The sequence below is a fragment of the Toxorhynchites rutilus genome, chromosome 3 (assembly GCF_029784135.1).
Source record: "Toxorhynchites rutilus septentrionalis strain SRP chromosome 3, ASM2978413v1, whole genome shotgun sequence".
In the NCBI taxonomy this organism is placed as follows: Eukaryota; Metazoa; Arthropoda; class Insecta; order Diptera; family Culicidae; genus Toxorhynchites; species Toxorhynchites rutilus.
In genome coordinates, this window is record NC_073746.1 from 47,059,663 (window position 1) to 47,077,150 (window position 17,488).

The window sequence follows — 17,488 nt, forward strand, 5'->3', positions numbered from 1 at the left end:
CAAGCAATGCGTCATCAACATAGAACCAACCTTTCCCGAATTTAGCAGCTAGAGGGAAATTCTCGCTTTCCTCCTCACAAATTTGGAAAAGTGTACATGTAGCCAAAAATGGAGCGCAAGCAGTTCCATAAGTTACAGTAGTAAGCTGGTAAATACCAATTTCCTCGTCAATGGCACTCCTCCAGAGAATTTGTTGGTATTGACGATCATCTTCACGAACAATAATTTGACGGAACATTTTCGAAACATCACACGTAACTGCCACTTTGTAGGTTCGAAACGAGAGCAGAGTGTCAATCAAACGCGGTTGTAGAGTTGGGCCTACTTATGGGCCATTCAGCGACTGTCCATTACTCGTTTTCGCAGAGGCATCGAAAACTATCCTTACTTTCGTTGTACTGCTTTCCGGCCGAACGACAGCATGATGGGGCATAAAATAGCAAGCTTCTGGTACTGGATCTGCTGGATTGTAGGTGCCAACACGTTTCATATGGCCCATGTTCATGTACTCCTGCATAAATTCTTTATAATCGTTGTACAATTGTTGTTCTTTGACGAGACGAGCTTCGAGCCTTAGAAATCTACGATGTGCGATATGACTGGAATCTCCCAATTCTACGTCTGGATTTTTAAACGGCAATGACACGATGTAACGACCATGATTGTCGCGGCGATGAGTGGACACGAAATGATCTTCAGCGGCTAACTCTTCAGACGACCAAACTTGTTCAGAACTGTAATTTTCAAGATGCCAAAATATCGAAAGCTGTTCGTCAAGTTGTTCATTCGTCACTGGTAATGCCTGCAACACTGGGTAGCTGCCGCGTTGAGATACTTGGCCGCCGGCACCCATCCAAAGACAGTTTGTCTCAAAGTAGGCAGCCCATCTCCAACCTTGTATGTTTTGCTTAGAACCATTTTGTCCCACTCAAGTATGCCAAAGAGAATGTCTATTTTAGCAGGTTGATTGAACTGTGGGTCAGCAAAATCTATCCACTCCGGAATGTTCCAATTTGCGATGTCGAACATCTGTAGTGGTAGCTTACTGGTTATGTTGGGGATCACTAAAAATTCAGCAAAGGAATTGAAGTATGATGACTTCGATTTGACTTGAGCTACAGTAGCTTCCAGAATTTTTTTTCCTGTTCCACCAAATCCAATAATTGATACGTTTGACGAGAATGTTTTGAGTCGCAATCTACGTGCACAAGCAGTTGTCATGAAGTTTGACATAGCACAGGAATCTAGAACCGCACGACATTTCTGAAGTTCACCGTTGGATCCACGAATGTACACAACTGCAGTATGTAACAAGGCTTGATTAGTAACAGACATCAGTTTTACTCGTTTTGATTTTTGGGTAGTAAAACTTTCGTTCGGCAGCTGAAGCCGCTCTGGCCCGTTCGCTTCCATCGAGACTGAAACTTGAGAGATATTCGATACTACTGGTTTTGTTATCGCACACAATTCGACACGGCTTCGACCTGGCATTGATTCGTTACATTGTTTTGGAACAACCACTCGAGCACTAGAGCTTGTTGACGGACCACTGCTTGGTTTGGGGTCGAAATGTAGCAACGTATTGTGTCGTTGGTTGCACTGTTTACACGAACCACTAGTGTAATTCACAACCAGGTGACGATTACTGAAGCAATTCACGCACAGTTTGAGCTCCTTCACTCGATTGAACCGCTGAGCTGATATATAGTGTTTTCCATTTCCATTTTCCAGGATTCGACAACGGTTCTGCAGGAATTCAACCATTTCCTGCCACTTCACGAGACTCGTTCCGACCAAATGAGATTCGAAAGCCTTGTGTGTTTCTTTGTCCAAGCGAGAAGCAACCACGTGGATCATCATTGCTTCGGAGAGAGGTTCGAGTGTCAGTTTCAACGACGCCAGAGCACGAAGATTTCTTTGAACCTCGATTGAAGCGCTGAGCTGATGACTTGGCTAAGAAATCCCGACACTCATTGATATAGTGATTTCCCGAACAGTGGAAGCAGCTAAAACGTTTTTTGTTCTCAGCTTCACGACTAGAGCTGACAAGTACCCTTTGTGTTGCTTTACTCGGTACTACTTTATGACCACCACGAGAAAATGATTTGTGATCTTGTTCCAAATTTTCCAAGAATTCGACAACGGTTCTGCAGGAATTCAACCATTTCCTGCCACTTCACGAGACTGGTTCCGACCAAATGAGATTCGAAAGCCTTGTGTGTTTCTTTGTCCAAGCGAGAAGCAACCACGTGGATCATCATTGCATCGGAGAGAGGTTCGAGTGTCAGTTTCAACGACGCCAGAGCACGAAGATTTCTTTGCACGATATTCACAACCTCCTGAAGGGCATGCGATGATTCATTAACAATAGGTTTTAGCTGAAATATTTCCGCAAGATGTCGATCCACCAACCAGCGACGATTTTCATATCGTGATTCCAGCGCCCTCCACAAGGATGAAAAGGATTCTTCCGGGGTTTCTATAAATGCAGCTTCACCAAATAAACAAGATCGAAGATAGTGCAGCCATTGTTGCTCATTTAAGGATTCATTGCGACGAATTAGGTTGTTAAATTGACCTCTGAAATACAACCATTCTTCATACTGGCCAGAAAAACGTGGCAACTGAATATCGGGAAGCTTAATTTGAGAACCATGACACGGAGTGATTTGAGCGTTGCTTGTATCGAGTGTGGATTTTGGCTCCGATTGAATCGACAAGGAATTAATTTTTCGTTTAATCTCGAACATAATTTCCTCCAAGAGGTCTTGGAACTCTTCTCCTGCCGTTTCAACAGCGGCAACTTCATCCTCTTTCACGAGACCAAAAAGCTTGCCTTGCATTTCGAAATACGATTCTCGCAGCTAATTTAGACCTTCTTTACGAATTTCAAGAAGTAGAACATCATCCTCTTCGTCTCCTTTAACGGTGTTCACAAAGGACAAAATCTTTGTAAGTGTCTTGAGCGTTCGATAGAGAGATACAGTAGAGGTTTTTATTTTGGGAACCATTGTGGGTTGATGTACCATGAACTTTTGAGTTCTCGAACGGCGGCGACACAATAGAGAATAACCCTTGGTAAACGATGCAATGGCTCTCACGAATTCACTTTCTGTTCTTAACAGTTTTTGTTATCACAACATAAACTAGAGAGATTTAACTACAAACGAAACCAAAAAATTGAACAAAGTTTGAACCATTTGAACGAATTGATGACCAAACCTATTTTACTGTTTATTGAACTACGCTTTGCTATTGATTGTTAAATTAAACAAAGCAAACTGCAACACCCGAATTTACTCATATTAGTTCGGAAACCAGAACATTTTATTCTATTCTCTGGAGCAATACAGGGTAACTTCGATATAACGTATATTTTGCTTTAAAAACTGTACGTTATATCGAAGCATAATAAAGAACTCAGAAACGTAGCTTATATTACTTTATTGTATTGTTATTTGAGTAAGGTTAATGAAAAAAATCAACTAGAAGACGAAGCCAACCTTTCTCTTGATGTTTTCTTTCGTACTGTTGATTGAAGTTTGATTCATTCAGAACCCGGAATCACAAAACAGTTTTACTTCGGAACTGGTTAAAGGTACGAAACAAGCTTTAGTATCAAAATACAGATAAATTGTTGTTCTTGCAGAAAAGAAATATACAAGAAATCATTCCTTTGGACTATGAAAAAGTGTACGTTATATCGAGTGACGTTATATCGAGGGCACGTTATATCGAAGTTCCCCTGTATATGCCAAAAATAATACAGATATCTAAAAATCTATGTCTGTAGAAATTGAAACTACTGAACAGGGCAAGAAGAAGACAATAGCTTCGAGGACCATCTGTTGAATCATCAAATGATTGAACGACGAAAAATTGAATAAAAATTGAAATTTAAATAACATACCCAAGCAATTTATTTAGAATTAAAATTCCTGTCCTGTTTGTATCCTAAGCATTAGCTTTATACTAAACTTATGTTTCCTTTTCAAGCGTTGACAGTTTTCTATTTTTTTAATTATTGCATTATTTTGCAATAATAACAATAAATTTTTTTTTTAATTTTCATTACAACCATTTCATTTTTTCGGGTACCTGAACTATATTATAATGGAGGTATTTATGTTGTGCGATGTAAACAACAATAATAACTATGTTAATCAATGCACTATGGTCCAGGAGGTGCATTTAAGTTGAAATTAGCATCTAGAGCTCGACAGTGATTCTCTAGACAAAAACTGTCTTCGACAAAGTTGTTACATATAATAGAGCGCTCATTTTTATGTTATCAAAAATAGGGTGACCAAAATTTTCGATGGAATAAAAAATCTAACTTTCTTATCTTTATAGATAGAGGTAAACATAGTTCGACAATATTGTAGCTCTGGTTATGTTAAGTAACTTTGTGGAACAATATTTCTTTCTATCTCTTCAAATAACCGATATAGCGCTTTTTCTATAGGTTGAGTTAGGGTTACCATGAAAAAAAGGGTTTTTATGCTCTAACTTTTATATGTAAAATTCTACATCAAAACTGTCTTTGAATGATCTTTAGAGCTTTCCAATCCACGCATTTTACGGTGCATAACTTGTATGTATCTTAATGCTACTCAAAGTTATTGATGTTTTTTCCCCGAAAACACGACCTTTTCATTTGCTTGTCATTCTTTTTGGGGCAAACATAATAAAAAATTATTGATAGCATTTTAAAGAGGACATTTGACTGTACATAAGGTGTAACTTTCAAAAGAGTGTTATTTTTTGTATTTGAGTAAATTAAATTTGAATTTATGAGTTTTTGCATATAAATGAACAAGTTGCAATTTTTAAATGCATATAGTAAGCGTAGACTTTAAAGCAGCATCACTTCAGTTCAGTCTTATAGCCACTCAACATGGAGGTTCAAAGAAGACACATTGTTGATTTCCTTTTTCGGAGGACGAAATATTGAAGATGTTATACAATTATTACGAGAAAAATTTCTGACTATTTTCTTTTTCTACAATAACATATATTTATTGTATAAAAAGAAAAGCGGGGACCGACAAATTATCAAATGCTTCCTGAATAGAAACCGTATGAAGAACAACTCGGGGCTCGACGTGTTATTTTTTAGTAATATATTGACATATTTTACTGGCGATGAGTTGATTGATCACATTATTTTACCAAACTTTTGTTGTTCCTATTGTTTTATTCAAATATATTTTTATAATCTTCCGTATGTACATATTAACCTGTTTTAGTTGTTATAATGGAAATTAAATTCATAGTAATAAATAAAAATCATACAAATAAAAAACTACAAAATCAAATGCTTAGCATTTTCCGGAATCAGAAGATCGGAATACTCTGGTGTTTGCCTATTACTAAGAGATAATACTGGATCCGAAGCTATTGTGAAGCCCAGTTCTTCAGCAGAAAATTTTTCTGTAATCTCCCGAACACGGTTACGCTTCATCCTTTGACTCAGCATTTGGCTTTTCAGGCACTTTCTGGCACTCAAAACACATATATCTTGGCATTTTTCTCGTAATAATTGTATAACGTCTTCTATATTTCGTCCACCGAAAACAAAAACAAATATGTGTCTTCTTTGAACCTCCATGTTGAGTGGCTATAAGACTGAACGGAAGTGATGCTGCTTTAAAGTTTACGCTTACTATATGCATTTAAAAATTGCAACTTGTTCATTTATATGCAAAAACTAATAATTTTAAATTTAATTTACTCAAATACAAAAAATAACACTCTTTTGGAAATTGCACCTTATGTAGAATCAAATGTGCTCTTTAAAATGCCATCAATAATTTTTTATTATGTTTGCCCCAAAAAGAACGACTAGCAAATGAAAAGGTCGTGTTTTCGGGGAAAAACATCAATAACTTTGAGTAGAATTAAGATACATACAAGTTATGCACCGTAAAATGCGTGGATTGAAAAGCTCTAAAGATCATTCAAAGACAGTTTTGATGTAGAATTTTACATATAAAAATTAGAGCAAAAAAACCTTTTTTTTCATGGTAACCCTAACTCAACCTAGAGAAAAAGCGCTATATCGGTTATTTGAAGAGATAGAAAGAAATATTGTTCCACAAAGTTACTTAAAATAACCAGGGCTACAATATTGTCGAGCTATGTTTACCTCTATCTATAAAGATAAGAAAGTTAGATTTTTCATTTCATCGAAAATTTTGGTCACCCTATTTTTGATAACATAAAAATGAGCGCTCTATTATATGTAACAACTTTGTCGAAGACAGTTTTTGACTAGAGAATCACTGTCGAGCTCTAGATGCTAATTTCCACTTAAATGCACCTCCTGGACCATAGTGCAATGATACCAAAGCTAGAATTATGCTTCAAAATTTAATACAGATTTTTAGAAAAAAAACAAAGATAAATAGTTGTTAGCCAATCCACTTTTCAAACATAGCGATAACAAAGGTTGACTATTATTATTTAACTCTTTCGGTAGCCCATACTATAGTTCAGGGTGTGGCAGGTATTTCACTGGCTATGGACATGGTAATGATATTACTTTTTTTTTCAAATGAACCCTATCGGTTGATGGGTAGAAATTGTGAACATTGAACATTCATCGTTATTCAGATAATAGATAAGTCAGAAGAAGGAGCACACCACCCACAAGATTGAACCATCAAAACGTGACTAATAAAGATTTCACAAAACTTCGCAAACGAAAACAGTATCTAGCAGATTCAGAAACTCAGCCCTTTGAAATGAGTTTTATAAGTAGCCTCCAATCTCACTGATTAAACGGAAAGTTCGGCTGCGATACCAAGACTGATAAATTTAACCGAGTTTTTACTACTTTGAACATGATATCGCCTTATTACCCAGTATTATAACCTGCCGCTCCAGAATTCCATTCGGAAAAGTTATGCACGGCGCGTTATCGACCTCCCGCTTCTAAATGTCACAATGTTGTTCTCACCTACCTATCGCTGTGAGCAGCGTCAGCACCAGAACAGCTCGTAAATCCAACATGTTCGACAGCACCATTCTATTTTCCACTTATTTATTGCTCCTTTACTCCCACGCCAACGGTCTGTGACGAGCGGTAGACGTTTGATTTTCTGTTTTTTGTTTTGCACTGTTTGGATTCTGCCTCTGCACATAAACGTAAATGAAAAACCGCCCGCACAACATAAGAACAACTTTTCCCAGGATCACTTTTCATTGATTTTGCTTGCTCGATTCAAATGCTCTGACGGAAAAAAAAACTATGTTTCACGGCGGGCCAAGGGTTTATTTGTTTCCTATTTCTTCCATTTCGAAAACAATCGCCCTCAGGGATCACAACTTTGCCTACAAACACATCAATTCACATGATTTTCATTTGTTGTTCCGTACCAAAGTCCTTCCCCATCAATACTCCAGATCTGAACGGAATGGTTCACTTTTATTACACTGCAGACAATAGTGCCGGCGACTATCGGAGAAAACTGCTCCCAACTTTCCTTCCTGGCAGCATTTTCGTTGGATTTTATGGCACACCGATCCGATATGAAAAGGGATCTAGCCCGATTATGGTATGGTTGGGGCCCGAGGATTTTTATTTATCGCAAAGTTTTTATGACCGCTTCATTGAGTCCAAATCAATTTCGGAATGTGTCGGTTCCTATTTCTGTAGAAATTTATCACCTGTGCTCAGAGGCTCACAAACTAGACCCCCAACTTGTTGGGGGAGAATATTGCATATCCCGTCGCATACGGCGATGGAGGGCAGAGAAGAAAAAATCATACGCTTCGTCGGAACGATACGACAACTCTCCGGGGAGTAGATAAGCACTTTGTATCACACATTATCCTTCCTCGCTTTCACATCCGCTCAAACCTTTTTCTACACATTCACCTAGCAGATGGTGTGCCAGAGGTAGCATTCAGGTCAGTGGGCGAATAGCTTTGATTGGGTTTCGATAGCCACATTCGACTACACTTCATCACCCTCCGGAAATATGGTTTAGCCAAGCGATAACACTTTATTTACAAACGCAACATCCTTGATACAACTTGTTATGATGGGAGAAGAAAAAAAAATCCACAACTGATAACCACAATCCCTCCAAGTCTCTACGTTTTGGGCAATTGCAACGTGACTTCCAACGGGCACTGAATTCAAATTGATTCGCGATGCTCTCGGTTTGACGAATGATTATCAACTAAACGGTTGCACTGCTAGAACCGAACTGATTCGACTTGGATGGATCTCCGGGGGCACATTTTACTGGCTCGGAGTTCACTTCGGCCAGAAGCTGTGTCACGTGCATTCCGAAGGACGATGAACTCCCGGATGGTTCAACACGTGGCCGTTCGGGTTTCCTGTTTACATCGGCAACAGGTGTCTGCGAGAATACAGAACGTGGACACTCACAGGCATGAACGATGATGTTTGGGTTCATGCGCAATCTCGTTGACACCACTCGCCGTGAGTGCCGCCGGATCAGTTGGTCCACAATTTAATGTTTCCTCTCAGCAATTGTTTGGATTGCATTTTCTTTTTGAGTAACATTTCTGGTATTCGGTATTTTCAAGCATCGGAGAAAAAGTAATGAATCAAGTTCGCTTCCACGAAATTTCATCCTTCGATAAGCTTGAAATTCACTTTCCAAACGCTGAGAACAACTGATAACTGTGATGGACTGCTGAACTCTTTAAATTAATTGAACCGAACCTATCGAAAACCGAATTATAGACAATTCAATCAGAGGAGAAGCTTATGTTTTCATTTTGAAAGGATTTCATCGTTATTAGCCTTCATCAGCTCTGGATTCTGCGAAGCGGCAGATGCCAGAGGGATAGGAGGCTTTTACTAAGCGGTGTGCTGCATCCCATCGTAAGATAAATTGCTCGTTTCTGTGTGATTGGTTGTAGCGCTTGTAGCTTAGTTTGTAGTTTGGAATTAGCGCGGTGATATTTATAGGTTGGAGGTATTTGTCATCTTCCACAGAGATACTTGTTAGGGACATCTGAAGCTTGTTATCGTTCACAAGCTTAGGATGTATCTAATTCGAAAGGTAAAAGTTTGTACAAAGTACACTGCGTTTAATTTGTTTCGGTTTTTCCAGGACCGCTCGTAGGAATTCTTTACTGGAAAACGTCTAACGGACTTCCACACAGTAGTACTCTAATATTAAAATATTGTTACCTGTTTTATGAGTCTCTATTATGGAATCTCTTTCTTTAACTTCCAGTTTTGTTTTGAATTTGGATAAGCACGCATAGGAAGCATATCATGATAAGGTATCCGAAAGGTGAACAATCCGATTCGGATCGAGCTTATTTTGACCATTGTTTCGCGACAAGGCGAACGAATTTAAGAGTGTGAAAGTCGATTTCGATCGAATTGTAAAATCCGATCACTCATATGCATATATGAATATTGAGTTCTACAAATCGGTGAAGAGTAATAAAAACATCCATGAATAAAGGAAGCAATATGGCTGTGTTTCAAACTTAGATTACCGATGTGAATACTCCTCGATTGAATGACAACGATAAAATAACGCGATTCCAAACAGGCGGATTAATCAGCTCTATTGAAGTTAGCTGGCGTATCGCTGTTTTCCAATTTATGAATGAGACCAAGCTGTTATAAACTAAGCCATGTTGAAAATCACATGCACGTATTTTCTAACAAGGAGACAGCAATAAATATTGATTTTCTATATTTAATTTTTTCTACTTTACGACAAACTTATATTACTTTTTTCAGTTGACGTTTAACTTTTAAGAGATCAAACATGTCAGTTACGTTAATGAAATACACCAAGAAACATCATATAACCTTTCGTTCAAATCATTTAATTCGTTTTTTTATCGGTCACATTCGATTTTTTTTAAAGATCGTTAAAATATTCAAACACACTTACAATACATTAGTGTGTTTTATTCAACACCCAAAATATTCACTAGAAATAATTTATTTGGCAGAACAACGTTTGCCTGGTCAGCTAGTAATATATAATATAATAATAATATATAATAATATAGGGCCCTATTCCAGAAGACGAGCGCTCGTTTCGTTTGTTTTCATATTCCAGAAGCCGAGAAACAGAGGAGTAGCTCGTCTGGCCTGACGACCGTTTGGTCGCGCTCGCCGATGAATCAGTCGAGTCGCCTAGTTTGTTTGATGTGTTTGTTCACCTTGTTAGTTTAAAGCATCGTTATTTTACTGTTACTCCTTTATCTCCAAAAATTGTTTCATGGTTAAACTAGTATTGCATAAGCAATGTATGTCAACTGCAATCATAAAATCAATTCAGTAATTGCAAAATTTTGCAGATTTCCAAATGAACCTTTTCCAAACAACACAACCAAATGTGAACATTAAACTCATATCCAGGGATGCCGGATAACAGTGTTGAATATATTAACACGGCACGGAAAGTCTCTTCACATCATATTAAACGAAAATGAATGATTCAAAATTCAATTTTGTGCATTTTCGATAAGCCAATGCTTTTTCTACTAATTAACATGTTACATTAATGCGTACCTTCATCGTACCTAAATGTTTCGAAGTTTATCGCTATTAATGTAAAAAAAACTAGATTACTTCACTGTATAACTGTTAATGGGAACACATGCATAAAGATTTAAAACTTTTTTTGATGGCCCCATAAGTCCATAATAACAAAACATCTGAGTGATGAAGCCATATGCTACAAGAAAAAAATTAATAAAACCAAAAGATATACGAAACTTATTCCTTTTTGTTATGATTTTGGTATTTTGGCACTAAAAAAAAGTATCGATTGATCAATTTTAAAAATGTTTGTAGTTTCTCGAAATAAAAACATGTCCTCACATCTGACATCACTGATCATACCGAGAAAATGTGACAGAAGTCTCTCCAGTCTACCAAATAAAACAATTCAATGAAACTGGAATAGGATATTTTACTCGTCTCGACAGTGACTAAAACCGAGACGAGACGAGACGAATTGCTCGCCTCGTTTTCTGGAACTACAGCATCGAGAAAAAAAGGTGCAAAATGCGCTTGAAAAATAAATTTTATTGACTTCGCATGACCCAGGTTTTAACTACAGATTTAATAAATTTCTTCGAACAATGCAAATAAATGATCATAAATGGTTTGAGGCACTGGATTGGATAATTTTTTTTCAAACTTTTGTCTTTTTCTTTTTTTGTTTGAGCAGTGGTTTTAATGATTTCTCCGACACTGTATATCTGAATATTTTAATTCAACAATGTTATATTTTGCAATTCAAGTTGATGTACTAAATAAGTGGAGGACTTCAAGTAGGCCCTCAGAATAATTGAAAAAAAAATGCTTGACTAAGATCATCTAAAGGGTACAGGTACAAGTTTTGAATACCACTAGGCCAGCCTTCTGAGTTGGTTTATTGAAAGAATGCTGAAACTGAAAACTGTCGAAAGTGGCCCCAGCTCTGGTGAAAAATTGAAATTTTTAGGGTGCCGTATGAGTGTTGTGCTTGGAATGTTGAAACTCAAAGCAGGTGTGTTAACGGGGTCCCTCCCTCAAAAGCTTTTACAGCCTCTTCTATCCGATGGTTCGTTCATAAGTTCCGGTAGCTCTTGCAAACGCAATTGCTGGGAATCTGTAAAAATAAAGATAAAGGAGCAGATAATCAATTTGTTTTCAAAACAAAATGTTGTTTCAAAGGTATTGATATACTGTATTGCAAGTTCATACATCATTAAAATCTATATATATATATAAAAATGGATTTCTGTCTGTCTGTCTATCTGTCTGATTCTTATGGACTCGGAAACTACTGAACTGATCGACATGAAATTGGTATGTAGGAGTTTTTGGGGCCGGGGAAGGTTTTTGTGATAGTTTCAGACACCTCCCCCCCTCTAAGGGGGGCTGCCATACAAATGAAACACAAATTTCTACATTAAGCGAGAATTAATCAAGCAAATGAAACAAAATTAGGCATATGGAGGTTTTAAGGTGCAATAAACGTTTCTATGGGGGTTAGATACTCCTCCCCCTTCTCTTAAGGGGGGCTGCCATACAAATGAGAAACAAATTTCTGCATAACTCGAAAACTATTCAAGCAAATGGAGCCAAATTTGGAATGTGAAGATTTTAGGGGGCACGAAACGTTTCTATGGTGAATGGACACTCCTCCCCCTCTCTAAGGGGAGAAGAGGGGAGGGTTCTGTCTTTATTCTATCATATTTTCTGTGTCAAACATTTATTCCATGTAACGGAGAAACATGTTATTTGCAAGTGGTTCAAAAATCTTGAACGAGAATTGTGTCTGAAAATAATCTGATATTATACTGATGAGTTTTGGTAGAAGTACTAGGAATTTTTTAGTAAAAGGTAAATTCAACGGGGTCGATTAGAAGGTCAATCAATGAACAGTTCTGCGATTGGACTCATGAACTTGCGCTTAGTAAGAAAGCGTGAATGTTTTAAGGTATTGATAACGAAAAACAAATTTTGGGCGAGACGAAGTTTGCCGGGTCAGCTAGTGACAGATAAAATGACAAAAAAAAACACTCTTAAATTGTCATGTGGTATCATTCAAAATGCACTTAACACTTTAGTTTCATCAAAAACAGTTTTTCAAAAACGGGTATTTTTGCGTATTAAATTTCATACGCTGGGAACTAATGCGTTAAGCGAAATCAAATAATGTTTTTCGGTTGTACATTCTTTCATGAAATTGCTTTAGAGCTTTAGAGCAAAATAAGAACTCGAACTAATGACCCACTGATGGGCCCTATTATAGAAATCGAGGCGATAAGAATTTTGCTCGTTAGCTCTATTTTACTATTATAGAAATCGAGCAATTCGATAGCACCGAGCGAGTGATAACTATCGATGCATGTGTCAGAACTTTTCGAGTTGTTTGGTTCACTTGTTGCATATCTTCAGAGAATTATTTTGTTTTGGCTAGCATCCCTTTGGGAAACATTTCAGAAACGCTTCAATATATGCAATTTGCAACACATGTTCGTTTGTTTTGATCAGCATTTGTTTTGCGGTGCTGCCAGAATAGTCTATACAAGGTAAGTGTTCAATCCAGCATTATTTACATTAATCATGTTATAACTTACAATGCAGAATTTATTTCCAGCGCATATTTCAGTGGCCACCAGTTTGAACGGCTCCTTGAAACAATGGAAGCGAACGTAGACATTGCTCGAGATCTTTGTGGAGGCAGTTCTAATATAATCCCGGTGTAGGAAAAGTTGGAGGAATCCAGAGAAAAACTTAATGCACTGAGACCACCAATGCATCTAGGTTCAGAATGGCAGAAAGTAAGTATTTCTTTTACGATGCACATAACTTTCATAAGTAAATTTTATCATACTCTTTGAATTTCTTTCAACCGAATTTCCTACCTAAAAATAGCTTACTTCTACTAGCATACATTAGTACGTTATTTTTTGGCAGCAATTTTCTTTTTTATTGCTATACTATGCCAAACTATACCACTTTCACTACAATAAATCAAACTAATGGTCGGAGTGGTATAATGCTCTATACCATATGCTAAAGCTATCCTATAAAACAATAATGATTTTATTCAAATTACAGATTTGGATTGATATGAGGGGAAAGGTAAAGAAAACACTAGCACACAACAAGCGAGAATTTAGAGCAACAGGTGGTGGCCCCAATACAATAAAGCTATCGACTCCGCTACAACAAGAAATCGACGCTAAAAGAGAATTACATGTTGCATTACATGAATAACAAAAATTGTTTTGCTAAAAGAAAAGTGAAATTCATGCATGACTCTTCACGGAATTCCATAGATTTTCTAATAATTATATTTTCTGTACAGCAAATTGTTCCACGCTGTCGTTTTTATTACACATGCAAGCGTGCCTTACGCCTATTAGGCTTTATTCTTTGAGGGAATATCAATTTACTCCAAAACATAACCATATTAACACTTTTGGAAATACATTTTCATAGCAGATGCCTCAAAAAAAAAAAAAAGATTTGGCATCCTTTTTATAGTGCTTCATGAAACATTTCAAACTTGTTTCAAAATATTTCATCACAACCGCTGATATTCGAGCTTGCTAACGAATCGAGCAGTTTTCCTCGATTTCTATAATTCCCAGCCTGAGGGCATCCGTATACTAGCACATAGGATTTGACAGCGTCAAACATGTCCGGGTCGCAAATGCAATTTGCGACCACTGTCACTCGCGAGAACTGCCAAACTCTCAAGCTGGTGTAAAACAAGGCACTTAACATACTACCAGGTGGGTCAAAACGTGAAGTGGTTTTCTGCAGCCATTTAAAAAATACACAAAAGTAAATTAAGACGATTGAGCACAATTTGTGGAATATACTGATACTTTATGAAATACTCATTGCTATATTCATTATATTCATTACGTTTTACGCTGCAAGCGTTTCATTTATTGTCTTTGCGTTGAAGGCACCATAATGATTTGCGCCATTTGGAAAACGAAATTAACACACTTCTAGAACAAAAAATAATGAATGAAAATTTACTTTTCTGTATTCAATATGTATTCTATGTAATAGAGTAATACGTTTCCTCGAAAATTGTGAAATAATATGAAACTGAAATTGTGTTTGATGCTGATTTTATATTATAATGGTGAGTTTTTGTGATTATTGTGTTGTAAAATATTTGGAAATATACAACCAAATGGCTAAGTAAGCGTCAGGACTACGTGTTTTAAGTAATCGAATAACTTAAAAATCTACATACTATTTATAAGATTTCAAAACTACCTTCTTTAAATTTTCACGAATTCAACGATTGTTTCGAGTTAAATATGACGTTTACGTTTACGTGCGTTTTAAGCCAGATGTAAAGAAGGTATTTTAGTGCGGTGATAGCTGTGTTCTTCGGCTGAAAAGTAAAGCTAAAAATTTGTTTCGTTTCGAGTGATGTCGTCACACAACTGATCCGGTTCGAATTTTCGATTGTCATTCTGTGAATGGTGCTGCATAGTATAAATTGTGGATTAGATTTTTACGGAAATGACGTTTGATGATGAGCGTTGGAGATGTTATTTTGCAAAGATATACTAAAAAAACTAATCAAATATTCAATAATTCGTTTAATATGAGAAAATTAGTTTCAAAAAATTATTTCTTTTTATTTTTGATTTGCGTATATTATATTATCATTCAGACCCTTGTGATCATCATGATCATTACATTTCACATAAATTTTTTTTTCAAAAAACAATTCTTTTTTTAGTTAGCGAATGGGCGCACCTTGTTCCATAGATTTGCCTTGAGTTCGCCGAGTAATTTGATAGGTTTGGCAATGACAGCTAAATTTGTAGCACATCTTGACTCGCGGATCATATCCCCTTGCCCGGGGCTTGATAATTCCAGATTTTACTCGGTGTGTTAGTGATAGTGATTGTATCGAATCCTCGATTCGATTTCTATAATAGGGCCCGATATCTCTCGGATGAATAGAGCAGTTCATGATTCTAAAATAAAAAAAATCCTCATCCAAAGAGCTTTATATGCTGTCAATAAAACTGATATCATTACTGATAATGATAAAAGTATTAACAATATTTCTACATACTAGAATATGTTAGTATAATCCATTATATGCTGTAATTACAATTGATAATATGCATACAAATAATTTTTTGTTAAATTTATTCATCGGCACCTTCTTCCTCCTCGTCAAACTCTCCTTCCTCATCGGCGGTTGCCTCCTGGTACTGCTGGTACTCCGACACCAAATCGTTCATGTTGCTCTCTGCCTCTGTAAACTCCATTTCATCCATACCCTCGCCGGTATACCAGTGCAGGAAAGCCTTGCGCCGAAACATCGCAGTAAATTGCTCGGCAATACGCTTGAAGATTTCCTGAATGGCAGTTGAATTACCAATGAAAGTTGCCGACATTTTAAGACCACGTGGTGGAATATCACAAACGGCGGTTTTCACATTGTTCGGAATCCATTCCACAAAGTAACTGCTGTTCTTGCTCTGCACGTTCAGCATCTGCTCGTCAACTTCCTTCATTGACATGCGGCCACGGAAGATCGCCGCAACGGTGAGATATCGCCCATGACGTGGATCACAGGCGGCCATCATGTTCTTCGCGTCGAACATTTGCTGCGTTAACTCGGGGACGGTGAGAGCGCGATACTGTTGCGAGCCTCTCGATGTCAAAGGGGCAAAACCGGTCATGAAAAAGTGCAGCCGAGGAAATGGGACCATGTTGACGGCTAATTTGCGAAGGTCCGCATTCAATTGCCCCGGGAAACGCAAGCAGGTGGTAACACCAGACATCGTCGCTGAAACTAGATGGTTCAGGTCACCATAGGTGGGCGTGGTGAGTTTCAGTGTTCGAAAGCATATGTCGTACAGGGCTTCATTGTCGATGCAGAAAGACTCATCGGTGTTCTCAACAAGCTGGTGAACACTGAGTGTAGCATTGTACGGTTCAACTACGGTGTCCGAAACCTTCGGCGAGGGAACAACTGAGAACGTGGTCATGATGCGGTCAGGATACTCCTCTCGAATCTTCGAAATGAGAAGCGTTCCCATACCTTTCGTTTGTAAAATACTATAGTAAGTATTCGATAAATATGTTTTATTAGATAAGATTACCTGATCCGGTTCCACCACCCAGCGAGTGGGTTAGTTGAAATCCCTGTAGGCAGTCGCACCCTTCGGACTCTTTGCGAACCACGTCCAGCACGGAGTCAACCAGCTCGGCTCCTTCGGTATAGTGTCCCTTTGCCCAGTTGTTTCCGGCCCCAGATTGTCCGAAAACATAATTATCCGGTCGGAACAACTGTCCAAATGGTCCAGCCCGAACGGAATCCATCGTGCCCGGTTCCAAATCCACAAGAACAGCTCTCGGCACATACTTCCCACCCGTGGCCTCGTTATAATAAACGTTGATGCGTTCGAGCTGCAAATCGCTGTCGCCACAGTACGCACCCGTGGCGTCGATTCCATGTTCGTCGGAAATTACCTCCCAGAATTTAGCTCCTATTTGATTTCCACACTGGCCAGCTTGAATGTGAACTATTTCACGCATTTTGTCTTATTATGCTTCCGCTTTCAATTTTCAGAATTGATTTCTGCTTGAACGATGAGAGCACTGTTGATGAAAACTACAATCAGATCCGCGTTCGTCGGTGGTGAAAATCGTTGTGAAAATTTTCTGCATTTTTCGCTGTAGTCAAGGAAATGCTTGCTTCTCATGACACACTGCGATTGATTCGCAAGAATGTATAGCCTCTTTTTTTATTACCGGCATACGTAATATGGCTGCAAAAACATGAAAACGAAAGACATTTCACGACGAAACCTTGGACTTTGAACATTGGGAGCAAACCGGCAGCTTCAGGCAAAAATTGTCCGGTTTAAAAGAATAACATTACTCGAGTAATGGTTCGCTATTTATAATAAGCAGTAAATAAATAAAAAATGGTAATCCTGTGGCAATTATTATGGTCTGAACAGCGGATCCAGTCAC

General features: G+C 37.8%; 2 protein-coding genes across 4 annotated transcripts in view; both read right to left on the reverse strand.

The window, feature by feature from the left end:
- The window catches only part of LOC129779003 (uncharacterized), a 57,260-nt gene extending 49,060 nt beyond the window's left edge, over window positions 1-8,200 (reverse strand). The window contains exon 1 of one of the 3 annotated variants that reach the window (XM_055786232.1): window positions 6,966-8,200. In XM_055786232.1, coding sequence (XP_055642207.1) covers window positions 6,966-7,029 — 64 coding nt within the window. In that variant the 5' untranslated portion in view covers window positions 7,030-8,200. Of the gene's footprint in view, window positions 1-6,876 lie in introns of all 3 variants that reach the window. The other 2 variants (XM_055786233.1, XM_055786234.1) reach the window with 2 other exon arrangements.
- Window positions 8,201-15,566: 7,366 nt separating this feature from the next.
- Window positions 15,567-17,188, reverse strand: LOC129776481 (tubulin beta chain-like). The gene is made up of 3 exons (XM_055782150.1): window positions 16,612-17,188; window positions 15,663-16,550; window positions 15,567-15,601 (listed from the first exon to the last, which is right to left on the reverse strand). Exons 1-3 carry the CDS (start codon window positions 17,045-17,047, stop codon window positions 15,582-15,584), a joined length of 1,344 nt encoding a protein of 447 aa, XP_055638125.1. The 5' UTR covers window positions 17,048-17,188; the 3' UTR covers window positions 15,567-15,581.
- Window positions 17,189-17,488: the final 300 nt, after the last annotated feature.

Excerpts from the sequence above, each read along its gene's own strand:
- LOC129776481 (XM_055782150.1), bottom strand. The coding sequence starts at position 17,047 with ATGCGTGAAATAGTTCACATTCAAGCTGGCCAGTGTGGAAATCAAATA. Across the intron at positions 16,551-16,611 it reads GGGTGGTGGAACCGGATCAG|GTATGGGAACGCTTCTCATT; the intron begins GTAATCTTATCT and ends TACAAACGAAAG. Across the intron at positions 15,602-15,662 it reads GTTTGACGAGGAGGAAGAAG|CATATAATGGATTATACTAA; the intron begins GTGCCGATGAAT and ends TTGTAATTACAG.